The 25,339-nt window shown below is 29.8% G+C and overlaps 1 protein-coding gene and 1 long non-coding RNA gene across 2 annotated transcripts; both read right to left on the bottom strand.

Moving 5' to 3' along the window:
* Positions 1 to 13,684: 13,684 nt before the first annotated feature.
* LOC123295152 lies at positions 13,685 to 16,491 on the bottom strand. Its single transcript, XM_044876383.1, has one exon. It carries the CDS (start codon positions 16,434 to 16,436, stop codon positions 13,983 to 13,985), a length of 2,454 nt encoding a protein of 817 aa, XP_044732318.1. The 5' UTR covers positions 16,437 to 16,491; the 3' UTR covers positions 13,685 to 13,982.
* Positions 16,492 to 21,361: 4,870 nt separating this feature from the next.
* On the bottom strand, positions 21,362 to 22,477 carry LOC123296418. The gene is made up of 3 exons (XR_006535171.1): positions 22,353 to 22,477; positions 21,594 to 21,766; positions 21,362 to 21,443 (listed from the first exon to the last, which is right to left on the bottom strand). It is a non-coding gene; the product is annotated as an uncharacterized LOC123296418 (long non-coding RNA).
* Between the last annotated feature and the right edge of the window lie 2,862 nt (positions 22,478 to 25,339).

Here is a 25,339-nt window from a genome sequence, read left to right as displayed (position 1 = left end):
ATACATGAAAAGTAGGAATTAAAATGCTATGTACCTTACAATATCAAAGTATTACTTAATATTTTGTAGCGTTCTGTACATGTGTAAATTTTACCTATACAGATGATAAAAATTTTAAAATGAATTATTTATAATGAAAAACTTTTTTTATTTTGTGTTGAGTGTTTTTCTGTGTGCGTGAAAGACTGAATTGAACGTTTCTTACCAGTAAAAAACCAGTAATGCTTTTCAAGAACTATACACATTACAAAGTATGAGAGTATATAGCTTACCTGTCGACTAGTAATATGTGGTATGTAGGGTATTTTGGAATGTGTATAAGCATATCCGTTCAGACATACTAATTCCTGATAAGGAGAGCATTACATAAATATAGTGCGTTCATTGTATTCATATGAATAAATATTATATAGGGTGTATATTGCCTTACGTATTAAAAAATTATTCATTGCTAATATCAACTCGGGATCTACTCTAATTATTTTGAGAATTTACAAAATAAGAAATTTTTTAAGACAGGTGCCATCCCTGCAAGAATGCGAAAAATTTACCACAAAATGATATTATGATAATAGTAAGCCAGCATGATTTTGAAACGCAACTAACTGCAAGTTTCTGATCAATAAGAGGCAACAGAAAAATGAAAGTAGAATGTAATTTCTCCAGAAAAACTTGCATTTGTATTTGAAACATTGTTTCGAAAACCGACAAATAATTTCGGTAGCTTAAGTGAGTGAAAATAAACTATTGACTGAGCTATTGTTAAAATACCTTACATACAAAGTGTTTAATATCAGTTTTTAAATTATTTTTATAAATAAGATAAATTTGAAAAGTTTTTTCCCCAAAACATGCTTCAAATATTTTTGCACAAATAATTTTCTTCTATGGTGCATTAAGACAATTTGAAGAGAGATACAATGAAAAGAAAATACAAGTAACAAACTGTGGCAGTTCCTCTTACGTACGAAACTTGTTATTTGAAATTTCCTTTTTATGTTGATTGGAACTTGCTTGGAAGTTTCTTATTTAATACATGATAGAGTCTACTATGGAGCCACGCATCCGTTACTTTAAAGAAATCTAAAAAGTCGGTATAATGTACAACAATTCATTTGAAAATTAATAGCACTGTAATCAGAGATAAAATTGTCGAATTTGATATGAGCATTTTGTTTAGATATTGAAAAATTCGGAAATTGTCTAATCAGCATCTGATTGCTCTAAATATAAAACAAAATGGAATCAATACCTACCAGAGAATTCTTCACAAAATTTATGTATTAAAATAAATATAAACATAATCTCCAAAAAATTCAATAATCTCACTCTAACCTTTACAAAACAAGTTTGTTAGGGCTTATTATAAATATCAGCAAGGATGTTTTCTAGTATTTTCTTTCTTTTCGAAGCATTGATTTGTCTATAATAAAACACCTTTATTGAAAAACAATTGCCTAGAATACATTTATCTTCTTTAATAAGAAATAATGAGAGATACTGTGGTTTTTATAGTCTGTACTTACTTAGGTATATTCAACAACAAACAACAACAACAACAAAAATTGGTAGTTTAAGGATCCTTTCTCGAAGTATTATACATTTCTTCATATATATGCCTGAATAATAAAGAAAATACCTTTAGCTCATTTACAGAATGTCTTAGAAAATGGGCGAGATATTTTCTAGCAGATAAAAATACAAAATAAAAAAAATAATAAATACCATGAGCAGGTCAGCTCTTATTTATGAACAATAAATAAATAAGATTCATTTACGATTACCGTGGTATTTAAATGGATTTAATAAAGCTGAAAATTGTTATACAGCTGGTATATAACATATAAATAAAAGTTATGACAGTCGGTCGGTTTAACGTTAGAACAGGGCTGGGCAGCCCTTATTTGTGGACATTAAATAAATCAGATTCACATATGATTTCTTTGGTATTTAAATGAATTTATTAGAGCTGGAAATTGTTATACAGCTTTAATAAATTCATTTAAATACCTACATATTACTGTATAACAATTTTCAGCTTTAATACATTTATTTAAATACCACGGCAATCATAAATGAATCTCATATATTTATTGTTCATAAATAAGGGCTGAATGACCAGCCCTGTTCTAACATTTAACTGACTGACTGTCATAACTGTTATCTATATGCAATACACAAGCTGTATAACAATATTCAGCTTTAATAAATTCATTTAAATACCACAGAAATCATAAATGAATCTGATGTACTTATTGTTCATAAGTAAGGGCTGACTGACCAGCTCTGTTCTAACACCTAACTGACTGACAATAATAACTGTTTTTTTTATATGCAATATACAATCTGTATAACAATTTTCAGCTTTAGTAAATTCATTTTAGTACCACGTAAAACTTAACCGTTTCGATCGCATATCTGAATTGTTTTTGGCCTTGGCCTTCTATATATTATTACCTTAAAAAAAGAAAATTTTACACACTATATGCATGGCTTTTCACTTTTTTTGCAAATCGAAATTCGTGTTAGTTACTAGAAGTAATGAAAGCGTATAATAGAAGAGTTTAAGGAGATTTATTGAAATTCAAAACATTTTATCCACTAAAATTACACACTCTCAAAATATCAATATCCTTTATGAATAACCTTGTCGTTGTCGTATATTGTATGAATCTACACTCTACAGCATACAGTGCTGCCTATATACTATATATATTATATTGAACATATACAATACGTACGATATCATTTTACGGTATATAATTTCCAAATGAAATGTCAAATGTAGTAAAAGTTGTGACAATTGAAGATGTGACAAGAATTTAGCAAAATAATAAAACACACACACACACACACCCACACACATACACGCACACACACATTCTTACATTTATATACAGTTTCATTCATAAAAAAGTGATGACCAGCTAACGACTTTGGTTTTTAATATTTTTGGTTTGAATACCTACCCATTTGTTTTTTGTTTTTTTTCCATCATATTTTGGCCTATTTTAACAAATCAGTTTTTTGAATGACTTTAAAAATTCCCATGCGGCAACGTTTCAATTTGGGTCAGTTCTGACAATGGCATCCTTGAAACAACCATCTAAGTCTTAAATTTACATTAAGAATATACGCGATAAATGGACAAATAACCAATTACTGACCAACTAGTTAGTGTACTTCAGATTCACTAAAATAAAATGTCACAAAAAAAAGACCGATTCCAAAAAAAAAAAACTATTCCAAGACAAATTAAATCAAAATCCCAAAACAAATTATCGAAATTATCGTAGCGTAAATTATTGATTTAATATAGAATTTTAATTGAAAACATTGATGACGTTTCAAAGTTGTTGAATCGAGGAGTGAATTCAAGAGTGCGCGCACATAACATGTCGATAAAAAGGGAATTTTGAAAGAATTTTCAAAATAAGTTTAACCGTCAAAATAATTGTTTTCAATTAGCCCTTTTTCCTCTGAAGATTAAAAAAAGATCATCTAGATGGCAGTATATATTTGTACCCTCCTATTGTTGCCATCTAGCAGATGTTTTTTTTATCTTCAGAATAAAAAGGCCTGGAATTATTAATTATTGTATGTCCGGTTTTAATGATAATATGATAATGTTTATAATTTGTCTTATGTAGTTAGTTAAAATTTTTTATTAGTATTATTTAAAAAGTAATATACTGCTTTAATTAGCCTTTTTACTCAGAAGATTAAAAAAAGACCCGCTAGATGGCAACACTAGGTAAAAAGCTAATTGTAAAAAGTTATTGGAGTAATCATAAATTCTATGAGTTTCAAGCTCCTCTCAAAAAAAGTTGGTTAAAAAAAAGCTACGATAAAGAACGAAAAGTGATTAATAATTATAGTAGACTCTCAGGCAGCGTTTCTTCTTGATTTAGTGGCACAAAAAGTGCACAGACTATATAGGCATATCGATTCTCTGGATTCTCTGTAGGGTTTATGAGAAACGTTCCATTTTTTTAGTAAAAGCACTGATTTGATAGTTAATTTCTAATAAATCGTTCAAAAAATCAATATGAACATATCACAAAAGACGTATAAACGGATGATTAATTGATAAATAAACCTTCAAATTTTTTGTATCATATGAACGTAATGACTTACAGGCGTTATAAAAGACTGGGTTATTTTGAAAAATATTCAGCGATTGTATCGTTTTTTATGAATGACATTGTGCATAAGAGCATATACTAAGAATATGAAACGTGAGTAGACGGAGCAAACAAGTAAAAAATATATAGCTCGAGATGGTTATATCTTATACATACCTATCGTATTGAGCTATGAATCGTAGTTTACTTTATCTAACAAACTGGAAACTTTTCACGGATATTCTTGGTACACAATTTCATTTCATACAATCTCTTTATAGTACCTACAGGTACACTATATATTTTAGTATAAGTAAAAATGAAATGAACAATTTATGTCTGCTGTTTACTAGAAAACGGTGTTTTCGTATATGTGTGTGTATATTTTATGAAAACTGCTGTTTTTAAAAATAATTTTCATCAAGTAAGATGATAGTTTTCGGTAAGATTTTATATTTCAATCTACTTCAACTATTCGACTTTGAGTAACAACCGGCTACAGTGCACTGTAATAAATATTTCAAGTTTTATTTAAATAACTATTTTTTATAAAAATTGACTTTTTACAGTATCGCAATGAAGACAAGATGTACTTCTTGTTTTATTTTCATTGCTTTATTGGAATGGGGTAATTTTGATCCAAAAAGTATAAAAATCAGGTTAATTTATGATTGGATGCAGAGTTTCTGAGATATCGCAATATTTGGATCAATTTTGGTCCGTATCTCAAAAACTATTCGATCAGTCATCAAACGCACCCGATTTTTTTACTTTTTGGGTCAAAATTTCCTTATATACTGAGTTTTATCGAAATTGGAGAAAAAAAATGAACTATCACTTTAAAAAAAGATTTTCGATTGTTAAATAAGCTTCAATGAAGATTTAACATTTCTAAAGTAGGTTGTTTTGTCTCATAAGTCCCTAAGTTTAATTCGAAAGAGTAATCATTATTTTAATGTTTGTAATAATAATAAATTACAACCAAAACTACTAAACAGACACTTAAATTTTTAATTATACAAAAAATAAGAGTAGATATTTTGTTAAATCATATATAATACATGCAAAGCTGTTCATAAAGCTTCATCATCAAATATTATCAGTAAAAAAACAAAAATAATTTATTACAGGCTTTTATTTGTCATTTTATAACATAAACTGTAAATGAATATAAACAACATGAATTAGCATTTATAGTAATAAAATTGAAACAAACTTGCGATTATTTTATGGTACATCAACATTAAACTCAAATAAGGAGGTGATGATATTGTGTGTTAGGGTTTTATTGCATACAGCATGATCTTTAAGTTGTATCGAATTTAACTCTGTTTTTGAAAATTTGAAGATGAGCAAGTAATATGGTTTATAATAATGATAAAAGCCTCACAAAAAAATCTGGATCCGTTTGCATAAAAATTGGGTGCATCAGGGATCTCAATTTTTTTTGCGAGGACTACATCATTTTTTTACTAGCTCAAATAATGAAATTACATTATTTAGGTGTTGTAAAATGAGTCGTATTATTAATAATAATAATAAGTATTGCGAAGACTAAATACAACTTTCATATTCAAATTTTTTAAAAAGGAGTTCAAGTAGGTACAACTTAAGGACCATGCTGTATGCAATAATAGGTAATATAGTTATTTTCACAAGATGCAAGAAAATATGCGTGTATCCGCATAAATATATTTTAAACAGGCTTTGAAGCCGTGAAAATCTGCAAAATATTCCAAATTTTTTCATTTTTTTGCAGTTTACTTACAATAACTGTGAGATTTTGTATATTAAATTTGAAACAATTGAAGCCAACCCACAGCTCCGTATGTCTAATAGTTTTTGAGATTTGATGCTTGAAAAAAGTATTTTACTATTTTTTCACCTATTACGAAGGTAGCACAACTTTTTGTTGTTTGCCAAACGTAGTTTCAAAATATTTGCACGTAACATATCAAAAAAGCAGCATCACATCGCTTTTTATGATTTGGAATGGAAATTTCTACCTTACTTTTCTTCTCTTTCTTTCGCTGTAAAAATTTGACTTCCTATGGACCTTCGATTTAATTCTCCAACCTTTTTTGTTCTTTGTTTCAAATTTACCTCTTCTTGTCGCTCGCTCTCTCTCTTTTTTTGAGTTGTTTTATACACGGACAGGTCGAACTGGACTTATGAAGTGATCTCTTGAATACCATTACTGAATTTTTTTTATATCATCAATATTTTCTAGTGTAAGACTAAATTTATTATACCTCTCATGATATTTACTATCGATACGCAGGGTATAAAAATGATGGGTTTCACAACCTGTGTCGCATGTATGTGCTATAAACATACCTTCATTGATCGTTTTGTGATACACACAAAACATACAGAATTTAAACAATAGTTACTGTTAGAACAATAGTTTTCAATTACTCTTAACGATTATGTCACTTGAATTGTTACACAAAGCAAACTGGTCAATATTTGAAACTAAAGAGTGATGTGGATACTCTACGTAGGTGAATATTATTCGTACTTTTGTAATACCGTAATGTTGAGGTACGATAACTATTCATTCACTGTATCAGTATCGGTGTGAACGCCATACTGATTTGATTATTGAAAGAATAGCAACATTAGCAATAGTTTTGGCAGACAAGTCAATGCAGTATGGGCGTTAGATCCATACTGTTTGGCGATACCCACAATACTTCTGGTGGGTGGCCCTATTAAATACTGTAATATTACTAACGATAACATAGATATAAGTATCTGTCTTTACATGATACCAGCATAGTAGTAAACGCCATACATTTCTCACCATGTAACGCTTTTGTACTTGGAACAGAAGAAACTTGCAGGTCAATTTTGCATTGAAAATAATCCGGATGCAATATTGGCGGTTATAGATCAAACAAAAATCCTTGAAATTGTTTCTAAATGTCCCTAATCTCAACGATGTCTCTAACCTCCCGATTATTATTATCGTAACCGAAATCTTCTCACTTTTGAAAAATATATTTAAATCTGAAATTCTTCGTTTTAAGAAACAACTTGCTAATTTAGTGTAAGCTCGAATCTCTGCCCCTAACACTTTTTATTCAATCTCTTTCATTCCAAGTGGTATCTCGAGAAATGTTCAGCGTGATAGATAAAAATGAGACCCCTTGTATAAGTAAAAAATTCGAAAAAACATTTTAAGAAGGTAAAGATGTTGTTTATTTATTTTTCCTTTTCATTTTACGACAATACACACACAAAAAATTCGACCTTTTTTGGTTAGAGTACGGATTTTATCTAGAAGTTTCGATATTTCTAATATTAGTATGGTAGTCTCAAAATCCCATATACTATTCTTTATAATTCTCCATGTATATTGTTTTGCGTACAAATATTATTATCTACGATATGCATCAAGTAAATGTACATTGTAGTTTGAAATTAAATTCATGTTTTCAAAACACCAATTTAACTAGCACCATTATTTATAGTACCACAAATCCTTCTATGATAATAATTTCAACGGTGGTAACCGAAACTTATACTCAATTAAATGAACTGTATTATTAGCCATATTCTAATGTAAATCACGTCTAACGTTACTCAAACATTGATGCATTATATAGTCGGATAAAAACTTTCTGTAAGTGAAGTTAGGTGGTAAGTATTTTATCTCATACCATAGCAAGAGAGGTACGGAAAAACCACAATTGCAGACTTATAAATTTCCGTATACCTAGATTAAAAGGCAGATGAAATATACTAAATCATTGAAAAATTGATGAAAAAACTGACTGAAATTAAATAATTACTTACAACTTCTTACTTCGAAACAAGATTGAGAATAAAAAACAAAATTAAAATTAAATATAAACCAAGTAAACTCTACACTTCGGTTTAACAGTCTATATTATGAGTTGAAAGTCTAAGTTAAATACCCAGATTAAGTTTAGTTGTAGACGGGACCCAATTGAAAATTATAAACCGAAAGCAAATTAATTGGTGCCTCCAACTACCAAACTTCATGCGGGTATTTAGCTTTCCGCTCAAAATATAGTCTGTTAATAGTTTAATAGACTATAACAGACTTTAATAGTTTAATAAACTATTAAACTCTACTCCCTAGTGAGAATAAGAGAGAAATTACGAACTTTTAATCACAGTCTTCAGGATTGTAATTCATTATTTAGAAAATGTTAATCAGATTAGATTGGTCAATGAAAATGTCAATTTCACACGAACATCTAGGATCATGCCTTTAGTGTCTTATTACAATAAGGCAAGTACCCCCTCAAAAATTAAGGACTACTATATAAACAGAGTGTGTCATACAATAGATCAATATCCATCGCTTTCACCTTGGTATAACACAATCTCAATTTTAATGAATCTAGACACCTCAAGTCCATGTCAGCCGAATTTTATGGTATGAGAAAATCTATTTTATTTGCTATTGGTCTTACAACTAAAGCAAATTCTGAATTATTCAATATATGACCGTAAGCCTTTAAAAGTAAAATTTCTATGATAATTTTTCTCTGTTATTTTGAAGATTCATAAATTTGATTATAAAGAAAAAATCGAGTTTTAAACGTCACACGACTTCACAATGCCACATTTATGGAAATTAAAACTTTCGGCTTCCGTACTCCAATGTTTAACGCCGGCAAGTGTTTAAAGAACATCTTTGACATAATACGTATAAACAAAGGACATGATATTTGTAACAGCGGGAGGGGTTATACAATGGAATGCAACGCCTTTTCAAAATTTTTCACTCATTTGGACGATCGCAAACATCCTGCTTTTTATTTCTACGTATAAATGTATCTGTCGTTTTAGCACCAGGCAAAAAAAAAACTAATTTGACACACGAGGCAAAGTTAAGACTTAATTTTTCTGCAACATTTAACGAGGAATGAGAAGACTTAAAATTGTGCATTATAAAATTTATTAGGTAAAGAATCGTAAATTATTTCGTCGGTTTTTTTTTTTTGATAAGAAATTCCTCTCATTGTAAAGACTAATTCTTAAAATATACTCAAGTTGGCGTCACCGATATTTTAGGTATACCATGTTATTTTGATCGAACTATGTTGCATCTATCTCTCTTTTCTCTCTCTATTTTCAGGAACAAAAATGAGATATTTTACGTTATTATGTGTGTATCGTAAATTTAATAACGGAAAATAAATTGCTATTTTGAAAATACTATGAAATATTTAAAATTAACTATAAAATATATTTAGAATGTTGTTGCCGACTAGAGTAAATATTTACATTATTGATTTTCAAATACCATAATTTCCGTTCTATTTTCTCTGTCGTAACAGAGGAAATGTGTAAACTGATGGTATACAATGCCATACATTGGATTTGACTTGATAATAGATCTGTATACTTAGAAATAATCCTTTGTTCAAGATGGCTCTTCTCGTAGAGATGTAAACGACCGTTACATGTATTAAAATCTCTTTTGTTGATTTAACAAATTTTTGGTCCATAGCTTATTCGTTGATGTTATTTCAAAATTTCGACCATGAATGAGTATTCTTAGATAAGACAACCAAGTAGCTGGTTTTATCTTACACATTTACACAAGTAATTGTATACATATATTTGGAATCTCGGGAACGATTTCAACGATTTTATGATATTTGGTATCCGGGTGTTTATGGGGCGAAAAATCGATCTAGCTTTGTTATATTTTCAAAAAACATTGTTTTATCTTAGAAAGTATAATCTCGGAAATGGCTCCAATTATTGGGGGGGGGGTTCGCGGAGGAAGGTGGGTTTGATCTTGATTTCGGAAACGGATCCAATGATTTACAATAAATTAAGTATACAGGGGTTTTCGGGGACGGTAAATCGATCCAGCTAGGTTTCAATAACTTCAATTTTTAGAAACGGCATCAACCATTTTCATGAAATTTAGTATGCTGGAGCATTCAGGGGTGATAAATCGATTTAACAAAGTTTCATTTTTAGAAAACATCGTTTAACGAGAAAGATCGGCCATCCAGGTACTTACCATAGTAACAAATAAAATAGTGACCCTTGAAATTAACACCGTCATTCATTAGGGAACTCGAGCTAAAAATCTGTTTGTAAGAAAATCGATTAATTTATAAATGCAACTACTGCATTTGATATTTTCAACTTATTATTAAGGATCTTATTTATATTTCATTTTGGGGTGTCTTAATATACTAAATTTTATAGCACATTCGGTAGGTATTACATGAATGAAAACAAAGAAAATTTTACAATGTGAGATATTTCACACAACTCATACATACATAGTTATAATAAGAAAATGGAGGGAAGAATCAATAAATCGAATAACTTTTGAACGCTTATATACCGAAGCATGATGACGGCTAGGCGGTTTCCTGTTATTTACCACTGACAGTTGCTGTGTATTTTCGAAAGAAAGATAAAACACAGGGTACATCGGCAGGAAATGAATATCTCATGTGTTGTTTCTTATATTTTTCTTCTGTTTATAAGTTTCGTTTCATTTCATATTGAAAATAAAATAAATAAAATAGATATCACACGTGCATACGAATAAGAAAATAAATACGATCAATTTGAAAGTTATTATGGGATTTTAAATTATAGCTTCAATCATTGGCTCAGTCTGTGGAATACACAGGGAATAACGATGCGAGTTAGAGAATTCACTTCTAAAATGTGCAAATTTGTACGTTATGATGTCAAGAACAAAAATGGAAATTGTTTTATAAAAAATAAAATTAAGCTTTTTATACTATATCGTTTTGTTTATGGGACTTCATTAGACAGAAATATAATTTTGCGATTTCTATATATAATACACACAAAATAGAAGGTTTTATTATTTTTTTCTCAAATAACATCGATATTTTCTACCAATTTTAATTTTTATCAATTTGATATTCATTTTTGATACTACTTCAAAATTTTTTTAGTCATACAGTTTATGGCTACAGAAATAACATAACATAAATTTAAAGGCAAGATTATTCAGTTCAAATTTCAATAGCGGCAGTTTTTCAATATTAATTAACTAATCAAATTTCAAAACTTTGCTCAGAAGAAGTAAAAGTGATAGAAAAGGTACAGTCTATATATTTTGGCTAAGATAATTTCAGTAAAGAGAGTAATATTATATTTAATTTATAATAAAATTTCTTGAGATATTCAATATGCACAATGTTCGATTTTTTTAATTTTTCAAGAATTCTCATCTATATATAGCCTCTGGCGTCCTGTAGCCCCTGGTCTCCTGCGCTATGCATTTTTTAATAATCTATCAAGGATTCAAACGAAAGAAAATTGATGATGGGTTTTTTGGAAATAATTATAAACCAGTATAATTAATTTTTTTAGAAATTTTATATTTTAATTATATTACCAAATATATATCAACGCTATTTAAAACTGTACAATAAATTATAAATATAAACGTGTTTTATTCAAACAAACAAAATATTTTTAAAATCTAGTTAACAAAACGAAAAAATATCTTTCTATAACAAAAACAAAAATTCACTAGATAAATTCATTTATAGAATTATTACTTAAACAAGTAGTTCAGTATTACTCATCTGACAGTATTTCCAATAGACGATAATATTAATCGTGATAATATGCAGGTTAGTTATGACTATCGGTTTAAGAAGGTTAGTTTAAATATGTTGACGATTTTTCATAAAATGACATCAAAAATATTAAAAGATATTGACAAAAAAATTAATTATAGATTCAATATTTCAAATAATAGTTTATTTTTAAATAATAGTTTGTGTGTAAAAGACAATTTTAAAAACCTTCCTTCAAAAATGTATAGTTAACTAACTCTGTATCACTAAATTTCGATGCACTCAAAATAAGTGCAGTTGATAAAATCTCAATTTAATAAAAACAAAAAACCACGAATTTTTTTATCCATCCTAGTCGATATGACTCGACCCTTGAATTGTTTTTAGTTTTAGTAAAATTTGAAAGGTAAAAAATATATAGTTTATGAGCTTAATTAATAAACTTTATTTCTTTTTAACCAAAATGCTCCAGGAGAATATAATTGAAGGTGTTTGATCAACACAAAAATAACATGAAAATGACAAAATGTAAGTAGTTATTATATTTTCACTCTAATTGCATCGCCTCTAACTGAAATTTATTACACTCTTGGTAAACAAGAGTGTTTTCCCAATAGTAGTTGTAGTAGGTATTATAATTTCACAAAAATTGTTATATGAAGTCTTTAAGAAAAACAGCGGCGATTAATATACGTTTACTTTGTTTGAAAATTTTGATTTTTGAAAGTAAAAATAATGTATACTTGTTTACCATATACTGAGTTGTACAATTTGTATTGCAACAAAAAGTATTTAAGGCGTCATTCCTTGTTCAAAAAGAAGGAAACAGTTCAGGTAATTAACCTATGGTCAAAGGGTTTTCATTTTCGAGGTATAGGATAAAGTTGATAAAAAATAGTGAAAAAGATAAAATAAATAAGCCAAAATCTTTTTGAGATATTGGATGAAAAAAACTATTTCAAAACTATATCGTCGTTTGTATGAAAACGACTTTGACAGTATGTTAATGCGAACTTTTTTCTGTAAAAAAAACCCTAAGTCGAAACAGCACATTTAAAAAAATATATTATTTTACTTTTTTATCGAAAGAGTAAATACTTAATCAATTTAAACTTTTTCATACTTTTCTAAATTTCTTTCCTAATATTTATGAGCCACGCTGTATAGATACATATTATATTATAATTTGGTGGACAGTGTCCTGGTATTTTGTTCTTGGTTGAAATACTTTTTATAAACAATTAAAGTAAAACAAAAACAATACAATCTGAAACACAAAAACTTAAGAAAATTATTATTTTACAAAATTCAAGTTCCTAATGTTTTCAATTTTTATTTCTAATTTTTCCAAATCAACTATTATTTGGAAATAAATTTTGATGAGTTGATTTTAAAACCTTATAAAAATTTAATTAGTAAAGAATGTATTAACTAACCACTTTTAAATCAACTTATGTATAATGTATAATGAAAGTTTTACAACAAAATAATTTGTATTCGAATTGAAATAACTTGATTGGAAAATTGCCAAAAATATTTATTATGAGATAGTACTGAACTTTTTATAATTAAAATCGAATTTCCATAGTAATTTATAAATTTAATAAATATATTGATCTAACACTTACTCATTATCGAATAATAATTGTACATTGTACATATTATTACCATAATAATAAATTACTTAAATTTAAAATATTTTGGTTTTTTTTTGTTGTAATTTTGTGTATAAATAAATTGTGTTTTTTTCCTTTGAAAATGATTTTTCAATTTATTTTTCTCAATTTTAGTAAATGTTTCATTAAATTAATAAGACTAATATTACCTATTTAATTTTTTGTTTTTACATCCATACTTTTACAATGAAATCGTGCTGTTTTTTGTTACTAAGTCAATAATTTTTACATTTTAGTACATTAAAAATAGTTATTCACTGATATTTAATTAAAAATTAATTAATTTTTTTGATGTCTGCGGTTTATACTTTTTAATACTTTCTTCAAGGTTGTAACTACTATAATAATTTTCTTGATATTATTCTTGTTATAAATAATTATTTGTTGTAAATTTTCGTATTTATTTGTATAAAAGTTTTAATATTGCTTTCAAAAAATTGTTCAAACATACAGAACTATACCCTGGTCAGTCATTTTAATATTAATTTATTTCAGTTTAATGGGTGGCTCTCACCACCACTATGAACTGTAATATGTTGTGGAGACGACACTGTTGAACTGTTTTGATCACCATCTGGCCCAACAGATTTCGTAACTAACGAAGACCTTCGTCAAATTTCTGTTACATCGTTACTATCACCTACATATCCTTCATCGGGACTCTCGGTTAGTACCTCATGAACATGATGTGTATTTACAATGCCGATTCCAGGTTTATGTGTTCTCAATGTTTCATTCTTAGGCTCTGCAGATTCTGTTTGAGCTCCAACACTACATCGTCTTGTTGGAGGCACTGGTCTTACAGATTGCATTTGTGGTTCAAAACCACTTGGGGGTATACACGGAGGCCATTGTGGAGGCCGTTGATTTTCTTTAGGTGGACTGTGACATGTTGGTAAGTCATTTGATTTATATCCTTCTGGTGGTGATGGAATGAACGTACCGTTTTCTGAGTATTGTGTCGCGCCAGGGTTTGTAGAGTATACATTTTGGATTGGTTTTGAGCAAGGATATCCTTCAGCTGTATACCTGACATCTGTTGAAGGATTATAATGTTCATATGGAGCTGGTTGTGCAGATCTTGATAAAAATTCTGCTTCTCTGGAATAACGTACATTTGGAGAAGCTGCAGTATTTAATTTACTCCTATTGTGGGGTAAGGTTCTATAAAAACAATTATTTGCAGCCGGATTTGCAGTTGGTTGTATCGGCAGTACTGTTCGTTTAGGCAATCCATAATCAATTGGATAACCTTCGTTGTCCATAAAACAGCCCGGATTTAAGTGTACATCTGCTGAATGCTGATATAACTCATGACTGCCACCACGCGGAAGTGTTGCTATTCCGCCAGTGTACATTACCGTGGTATCTTGCCACTGCACTCGCCTTGAGGGTGGCTTGTTTGCATTCTTTGCTTCAAATTCGTCGATTATATTATCCATCGCTTCTTGGTAACTATTATGACCACTATTATCACCTATATCTGTTTCTTCTGCTTCTCCTTCACGGCGTCTACCTTTACCAACACTTTCTGTATCATTAATTAAATCTGGATTTTGTTCATTGGAAAAATTTTTAACCGATGGTGGACTTCTGTATTGTTTTACCACACTAACCGTAGATACATCACCAATCATAAGCGTCCCACTGGCTAGAGAAGCATATAGTAATGTGTTATTATCTGGTTGCCGATCACTGACACCACCATTTAATTTAATAGGCTCAGTCATTGGTTCTGCATTTTCACACAAAACGGCACATTTATTCATATTTTGTTGGCCTTGTAATGCAACTTCCTTACCACAGTCCTTCTTTTTCTTTGCTTGACGATTACGTCTGCATTTTAGTATTGCCATTATGATACCAATAACAATTAACAACGCCAATGCAGAAGCACCTGAGGCTATGGCAACAAAATACTCTATGGGAAAAGGTACTACAACAACCACGGGTTCTTCCTTTACAATAACACGAATCGTGTAGTTAGATAATGATTTACCTGCTGAATTTTCAGCCGCACATATAAATGTTCCATTATCTTCTGTATTTGTGTTATATATAAAAAGTTCGCTACGCTTTTCTATAGTACCTTCTTCAATATAATATAGTAAATGGTATCCTGGTGCAATAGTTGTATCATTTTGTAAAAGCTGCCCTTGAAACCACCATGATACATGAGCTTCCGGTATTGCAGATACTTTGCATAATAATGAAACATTTTTTCCTTCACCGATTTCTAAATAAAGTGTTGTCGGAGATATGTCAGGAAGACAAGCTAAATCTTCAAGATTCACAGATTTAATAACGCGACCGGCCAGTCTCGGAGGGCGTGTACACGTTGGTTCAACTGCATGTGGAATTTTAAAATTTAGTAACCAATTATGCAAATCAAGCAATCGACAATCGCAAATCCATCTATTATGATGTAAATCAATGCCGTGCAATGATACAGGTAATATCTCGGTTCCTCGAATATGTGTTAATCGATTACCATTCAATTTTAACCATTCTAAATTATTTAGACCCGTAAATGCTTCATCTTCAACAATTTCGATCTCGCAATTACTTAATTCTAATGTGCTTAAATATGATAAATCATGGAATGCATAACTACGAACTATTTTAATGGGATTGTCGTTAAGAGAAAGTCGCATTAGTGAAGCGTAATCTGCGAATGTTGCTGTTGGAACTGCACTAATCATATTCTCTGATAAATCAAGCTCAACCAGATTCGTTAACCCTGTGAAAGCTTGATCATCAATTTTTACAATTTTACAACGCGCAAGATATATTCTTTGTAAGTTTATTAGGTCCATGCGTTGAAATCGATGTTTTTGCAATGTTTGAAGATTGTTTCCAGAAAAATCAAGTACTTGGGTACCTTGATCCATTCCATCTGGAATTGTAATTAAATCTTTATTGATGCATTCAACTGTTTGTTTACCACCTTTCCATTTACAAATACACGATGATGGGCATGCCATTATTAACTGTGTAAAGTTAAGTAAACAATACAGTGCTGTAACTGCACTTATTATCCACTTTTGTTTCTCCATGGTACTCATTAATTTATGATGCACTAAATTTTAACTAATTGCACCTTCTGAATAATTACGGTTACAGGACTTTTTAGATAACTTTTGTTTTATAGTTATTTTATCACAATACCACCACCTTTGTAATACTAATTTCATTTTACACTATATTTTATTTATTTTTATTATATTGGTAGTTCTCTTGTGTTTTTCTTCTAGATGTGTGTGTTTATTGTATGTAGTTTTTGTATGTTATTGTTGTTTTTTTAGTATTATTTGTTGTATGTTTCATGGACGAGTAGTTGCTTTCGCTGGTGGTAGCTCTTATACATTCTTGTTGACGCCTCCCGGGCGTACTTGCCAATGTTGTAGTATTTCGTGAGTGTTTATCGCCTTCACGTGTTTCTGTAACAAAAGAAATATGAATTTAATTACTGTGTTTGTTTTTCCTGTGTTTTTTTTCATATTTTTGTATTTGTTTACTTCGGATATAACAGGAGCTTTCTTTGTGTTGTAACACAATTGTATTTTGCTCATAACTAAGCAAACACATATTTTGAGATAATAATGTAGAATTTGTGACAAAAAAAATAATTTTAATTGAAAAGAGAATTTGTGAATAAGGCGATTTTTAGTAAAATTAAACTAAACTACAAATAATATAACTTGAAAGATTTTCAGTTAAAAAAAATATAAATTTATTTACGAGAAAGGTTTTCTTTACCACTATGTGCCCCCGCGCGATTCATTGACCCTATATTGGCTAGGTTTTTTATGTTAAATACGTTTTTTTTTATCTATTCCGGTGTTAGTAAGTAATCAACGATTTTTATTGTAAGCATGACCTGGTTTTCCTATCGCTTCCACCATATTTGAAGTACAAATGCTTTTAAATTTTAAATTTAAAAAAAAAACTCTTCAAATCACTTTTATACATGATTTTTTTGTAAAATCTTGAGCTGCTCCGAATCATTCTAGGCGTTTGAAATTGAGCGCTGCGAGCTTTTACAATTTCTACTTTTTATTACAATAAAATCTCGCTTTAAAAAAGTATATTTTAACTAAATTTATAAAATTTACCTCCCATATTAGCAGCTTGATGCTCTTATATTTTATTGGAAGTACCTGCTACCCACATAATGATGTTACCTAAATTTTATGTTTTCATTTTTATTCATACTTTTCTTGTAAATATTTATTTATTTGAAGAATTAATTACGGTTGATACAGTGTAGGTATAAATAAATTATTAAATTCAAAAGCTTTTTTAATATTATTATATTCAGTGTTTGCTTTTTTGTTAAATATTTTTTTGTATAATTTTACTTATTTCCTACTTTTTGTTTTGTTTGGGTTTTTTTAAAAAATTATGTGCATTTTACATAGACAGTGGTGCTATTATAGTCAGAATGATCCTAGCGAACGGACGGTCCGTTTTTTTACTCACAACTTGATAGGAAGCCATTGTATTCCTATTGAAATCGTGTCACTTTGGAAATGTGTGAATGTATAAGACTGAACACCCTCAGGTGCTGCGACATTATTATCATCACCAACAGCCAAGCAGCTTTTAAATCCTTCAGCTCAGTTTATATAATTCCAAAGGTGGCACAGGCCTGCCGTTTGTCCTTAAACGAGTTGATGGGATAAAAGAATGTAAACCTGGTATGGGTACCGGGACACAAAGATATTCCAGAAAATGGCTAGAAATGGCACAATGCTGTCGAGCACAAGCATCAATAGGCATCCGGGAGTTCCTTAAAGATGATATCTTAAAAAAGTGTTGTGGCTATTGCAGGAGTTGTCACAGTGTGGAGGAGGAAGAGATGATGTCTCATCTTCTCTGTCACTGTACAGTTCTTGCCCTGAGGAGATGATTGACGACCTCTCTGAGCTAAAGTCCATTGACATCAAAGCACTCGTGCTATTCTAAAACAAATCAAAGTGGTTCATTGAGTAGTGCCCGGAGATGGGCCAACCCTTTCCGGTATCACAACGGACTCCATGGTTAAAGTGTGCAGCCACTTTAACTTAACCTATCTTTTTCTGGCTACGCCCTATTTATGACCAGGGGGGAAATACTCATGTTTTTATGATCACATGATTACAGTATTTAGTAGAAGTAGTAAAGTTGAACTTCTGATCATGGTTTCTTATGGTTGTTTTCTAAATTGTAACTGAGAATATATTTGTATTGCAGGGAAATTTGAAATTTCTGGTATAGTTAATTTTGGATTAATAGATTCCACAGAAAGTTACTGGTCTGGTTTTAAGAACCATAATCATGGTTTGTTTTTAATGAATTCATAATTGTGACATATAAAGAATTTTTGTGAAATGTGAATACATGAGTTTCATATATATTATCCATAAAATATATTATGTGAAATAATAAAAGTTTTTGTTTATATCTATAATTTTCCTATGGTCGGACAAACTAACTTACGTAATTGTACAAACTACAAAAAAACTTCAACAAATAAATTTTTGAGATAATTTTTTTAGTAAGTCTCTTTTCCCAAGATGAAACACTTCAATTTTGAATGCTTTCTATATTTTAGGTTTGAATTGATGGCAAACACATTAAGAAGAAAGTTATTTTTATTCAATTTCATAACCTATTTTGTAGTGTAGTAAAGTAATGAGATTGTACCGATTTTTGCCAAGGTTAGATAATTCTCGTAACTAAGAACGTAACTTTTAATTAATAAGATTCTATTGAGTTTAAAGCTGTTTATTGAAAAACAGTTGATTCAAAATTAAGATTTAATAGAAAGTCAATTATTAGGAACAACTAATAATAAACGAGTTGAAATACTGAACGTATGGGTAATAGTTTATTGACTACCATTAGAAGTTTCCTATGTTACATCAGTATGAAGAGTCTGAAACATGATTTGGAAATATTCTTGATCATACACTGATTTCTGTGACAGGTTCTCGAAATTTACTAATGGGATCACAAGTTGATGTAAAATAATTGATGTAAAATAAGAAATTAAGTAAATTAAAAAAATTAAAATAATAAAAATCGTTGCCAAGAATTAATTATTGACGGAAGAACCTGATATTTCAAAATTCGATTTGATATATAATAACGCAAGCAATCGAAACATACAAAAAGAGTAAAATAATTTGGTTAATTATTATTAAATTACCTAAAAGGGCAGTACATTCATATTAGGTACTGTAAAGGGTCAAAAATAAATTTCCACCTCCGATGAGATTAGGTGCTTTAAATTAAAATGCTAAAAACTAAAAGTATAAATCTTCGAATAAGAGTAGGAACATTTTTCAACGTGTTTCAGTTGCTACAATATAATTGTTTCTACACTTTGTTAACTAGAATCTTCGAGGTAGGTTTTCTTAGTATTTATTTCCTTTTTTTTTTCTTTTAATATCATTCGTAAGTTTGTGTTGGCTGCTTATACTATTGCTTTCTATTACAGTCGAGTTTGTTTTAAATTAGTTTTATGTATTTCAATTCATTTTCGTTTATAAAGTTAATTGTTCTTTTAATCGGATATTTTCTTTTCAACAATGAGATTTATCAACATTTTGTCACTTTAGATTTTTATTTTTATTTCAATTGGTATTATTTTTTTTATTGTTCAAATTAACCTTTCTTTTTAACTGAGTTCTTTCGAGGATGATAAAATTTATATAAGTCCTTTTTTTAAATAGAAATAAAAATTAAATTACAAAGATATGTCCTGCCTATTAGGAAACAAAGAATAAATTTAGGAAAAATAATTAGTCTAGGCCTTTTTTTAAAAAAAAAATGGAACTATAAACATTTTTAAACATTGTCCATTGGTTTAGTTAAAATAAAAAATAATAGTCCATAAAATCAAATGTGAATATATGATGTTAGAATATTTAGCAAGAAACACACTTGGTGAATACAGAAACGTCCAAAAATATATGCAATTATTTAAAGTGCTATCAAATCCTATTAAATTAGAAGCTAGGTTTTTTTATTGCAGATTATACTGTTTTTATTGAGAAATATTTGACTGAATATCCCAAATTTTTACATGTATTGTATTGTATCAATTATACATGTTTGTGTATATGATTATGTTTGTTTATTACCTTACACACTCAGGAAGTGAGAAGAATGGTACTCTTATTACATTGTGTGGGAGAGTGACTATCTTTCTTTATTTACATGACGTATAAAACATTTTCTGTCTATGTATGGTATCTGAACAATTAATTCAGTCAATTGTTTGTTTTCATTTGTTAAGATTTGATTAATGTGATTTCGTAGACTGAAAATGGGTAATAGAAGGCAGAAAAACTTTTTCCTTGAAAGAATCGTCTAAAATTTGACTTGTATGCTTTAGTTACTTCCCGACTAGAAATTTTTTCGTGATCCTTACCAGGGCCGGACCGGGCATACCCGATCTGGACCAGATAAGGTGTGTAACGCAGATGATGTACCTGGACCCGATCAGGAAAACCTTGTCGGGACCCGATCAGGAAAACCTTATCGGGACCAGATCAGGCAAACTTTATCAAGACCAAATCAGGAAAACCTTATCGGGGCCCGATCAGGAAAACCTTATCTGGACCAGATAAGGTGTGTAACGCAGATGATGTACCTGGACCCGATCAGGAAATCCTTGTCGGGACCCAATCAGGAGAACTTTATCGGGACCAGATTCGGAATTCCTAATCGGGTCCAAATCAATCATCTGCGTTACATACCTTGGCTAATTCAAATCCGGTATGCCCGGTCCGGTCCCTTTAAGAAACACGAATCTTTATTCTTGTAAAAATTATTACACTATTATTATTATTGTAATTAAAAATATTATTTATTATATATTAAAAATTGTTTACACAGCAAAAAAAAATGATGTAATTTAAGTGAACAAAAAAAAGTTATTTTTTTATTTTCTTGTTTTTTTATCCTGGCTACTCTGTGGCCATCCCAATCTGTAGCATTATTTAGCACTGACGATAATGCTTGATGCAATTTGGTGTCAGGAATAATATCTTGATTTTTTTGGGATTTTTGTCTTACAGCAGCTAAAATAAAAAATTTTAATTAATTATGTACGTAATTAAATAAGTAATAAAAAAATAATAATTATAATTATGTATAAAATAATAACATATGATTAAGAAATAATTAATTAGTTATCAACGAGAGTAATCCTGCAATATAAAATAACTTACATCCTTTTTATACAAGTGAAAAAATTTGTATCTTTGAAAATTTTTTTGTTTTGAGTTGCTTTTACCGCCACAAACGACAGTGCTACGTCTCTTGATATATATGCTCGAATAATATTACCCATGTTACGAGTAATGGTATTTTTTCCATCAAGACAATAGTATAAACGTTTATTCTGGAAAAGAAAATTTATTTTAATGCTTATTATTTATTTTAGTTATCTGTTTTATCTTATTTTAATAGATCTTTCTTATATTTATAAAATCAATATCTCCTCAAAATTTCTAACTTCTCTCATTAGCGATTTTGGCTTGGGCATCGATATATCAGTTCCGACATGGGCTATTCCTCCTCCAGATTATTTCCCCCAACTTAAATATTTCTGATTTTAAATAATACTGAACATACTGAATAATTTTGAAAAAAAATTCATCAAAATCGGAGCTGTTATTGAGGACTCCTGACTAAAAACATATTTTGATGCGACTATAAGATGAATTTAAAACGAAAGATTTGATTATTACGCCAGTAAATTCTTACCAAAAAAACAGCTAAAATCACATAACGTGATGTAAAGCTACATTTTTTATATGTAATTCCGACCCTTTAGGAGAGTGTAAAACCACATTTAGCAATTTAAGCCGACCCACAGTTCCGTATGTCTAATACTTTTTGGGATATGATGCTTGAAAAATTTAAAAAGATAAAATCAAACACACAAAAGATTATAGTGAATTAATAACTTAATATTTTATACTAACCTTGTATGATTTACGTACTTAAACTTAAAAACGAAGCTTTAAACACAACACAAATGTATAAATAACCTAATTGTTTCATTTACTCAGTTTTTTTATCAAACTTACAAATTTCACTTATAATTTTAATAAAAATTATGTTGTTAACTAGTTAATGCACATGTGTTAAGAAGTTGACTTATATTTGTTAATTATTAGTCGGGTTTAATTAATTAAAGACCGCATGGATTTCATGATTTTTATTCAATGTAAATATGTCCCCTAACCTCATTCTACATTCAAACAACTACATAATATTAATATATCTTATTCATATGCCTGATCTACACACCTACATATCATCATATTCATGCCTGAGATACATTCATGCCTGACACTTGCAACATGCTTTGCAAGTATATACGTAATTCCAAAAAATATATACATTTAAAGTAAACATACGAATACTTGCAAATAAACAGGTTTGTGCTTGAATATATAAATGTTCTAAACAAAAATAATATATTCACATGAAGTGACCACATATTTGACTTTCCTTTCCAAAATATAATCTATCCAAAAAGGACAAGATTCAATTTTGCTTATATTAAAAATTGATAATATTTATACTTCTTCAGGTGATAATAATATTACAATTACTGGGCAAACACTAAAAAAGAGAAAACCAATTTACAACTATCCATGTTCATCAGAATCATTAAATATGTGGAAAGTGACTAGAAGAGATTCCAATATTATCACTTGTTCATTAACTAACATTGAGACAAAAATGATTTGTATTGACTTAAGTACAAATCAAAAAGAAAAATTGTATGTAATTCCTTTACTTCATACATGAAATACTCGCATAAAAAATATTGTATTATGTTGACTATGACATTTAATATCATAGCATACTTTGTTATTAAGTTATGTCATTATAATTAAATATATGCATAAAATTTTTTTTGTGTATTTTTCAAATTTATGAACATGATATGTAATCCTAAGTTTATGATATCGATGTAACTTAAAAAAACGTTTATTTATCAAACATTAAATTTATTATTATTACTATTATTATTATTTCACCAGACCAATTATATTGAACGATTAGATTCATTAAAATTTATATGAAAAATATTTTGAATTGAATTAAATTATCATTTATTCCATTATAGACAAATGAATTTTAATCTGATCTGATACAAATACAACCTAACTCATGGTATCAACATGGCATGATGTGAAACATGTCATATACTTGATAATCTTTTATATTATGATAACTGTATCTAGTCCTGATTCGGTCCTGATGCAGTATGCCTTACCATACTTGATTAAATTTTACATCAGGCTTTCCTCATCTGGTCCTGATGCAGTATGCCTTACGATACTCGATTAAACTATACATCAGGCTATCCTCATCTGGTCCAGACCTGGTCCTGATGCAGTATGCCTTACCATACTTGATAAAATTTTAGATCAGGCTATCCTCATCTGGTCCAGACCTGGTCATGATGCAGTATGCCTTACCATACTTGATTAAATTTTACATCAGGCTATCCTCATCTGGTCCAGACCTGGTGATGATGCAGTTTGCCTTACCATACTTGATTAAATTTTACATCAGGCTATCAACATCTGGTCCAGACCTGGTCCTGATGCAGTATGCCTTACCATACTTGATTAAATTTTACATCAGGCTTTCCTCATCTGGTCCAGATCTGGTCCTGATGCAGTATGCCTTACGATACTCGATTAAACTTTACATCAGGCTACCCTCATCCGGTCCAGACCTGGTCCTGATGCAGTATGCCTTACCATACTTGATTAAATTTTACATCAGGCTTTCCTCATCTGGTCCAGATCTGGTCCTGATGCAGTATGCCTTACGATACTCGATTAAACTTTACATCAGGCTATCCTCATCTGGTCCAGACCTGGTCCTGATGCAGTATGCCTTACCATACTTGATTAAATTTTTCATCAGGCTTTCCTCATCTGGTCCAGATCTGGTCCTGATGCAGTATGCCTTACGATACTCGATTAAACTTTACATCAGGCTATCCTCATCTGGTCCAGACCTGGTCCTGATGCAGTATGCCTTACCAGACTTGATTATATTTAACATCAGGCTATCCTCATCTGGTCCAGATCTGGTCCTGATAAGGCTTACCGGATATGGCAAGCCTTATTCTATCCTGATCCGGCCCAGATACATGATCTGGTTGAACCTTACTTACTTTCTACTCGGGTTGTTGACATGTTCGTTACTGTTAACAGCTACTTCTCAAAATATCTTAAGGAATAATCTTTAACAAGATATGATCAAAAATTTTCTATATGTATCCTAAAAATACATAAGGAAGCGTAAAACATTCACTTCTACATTTTTTCATTTATCTGATGATATAAATGGACGTATGTATAGTAGGATATAATTTACGTGACTGACTAAAAATACCATAAATGTGGTCGCTTCTGACATAGATTGATGGCCACTCGATGTCTATACGAACCTTTTCTCTTCTTTTTCATAAATAATACCCACTACCTTCTTGTTCATATATACTTTCCAAGATATAGTATCCTTTTGGCGGCTTTATGAACAAATGAGAAATGTACTGTGTTACAAAATTAATTGTCCACTAGTACTTGTGATAACTCATTTTGTTAGTACTGCTGAGCAATTAACAAAGGCTGCCTCAAATCTTCCCAATAATGGGCCCCGGCTGTTGCTATACAAATTACTGGCCTTGTTTTTTTTTTTGAGATTTTGTTTTACACAGTTTTTTATTTTTATAATTATTTATTTAATTTAGACTTTTTAGCGTCCCGTTACTAAAACAAACCTTTTTATTATACTATATTAAAAGGTTTAATACAATTTCGAATTAAATTTAAACGTATAATTTATATTTTTTGTAATCACCTTTCTATCAAGTTATTTCTAATCAAGTTCCCATTGTTTGATACCCCACTCGATAGATTTCGTTAAATTATTTATT

The sequence above is a fragment of the Chrysoperla carnea genome, chromosome 3 (assembly GCF_905475395.1).
Source record: "Chrysoperla carnea chromosome 3, inChrCarn1.1, whole genome shotgun sequence".
NCBI lineage: Eukaryota > Metazoa > Arthropoda > Insecta > Neuroptera > Chrysopidae > Chrysoperla > Chrysoperla carnea.
The sequence above is the reverse complement of the archived record's forward strand: the minus strand, read 5'-3'. Positions and strand labels throughout refer to the sequence as shown.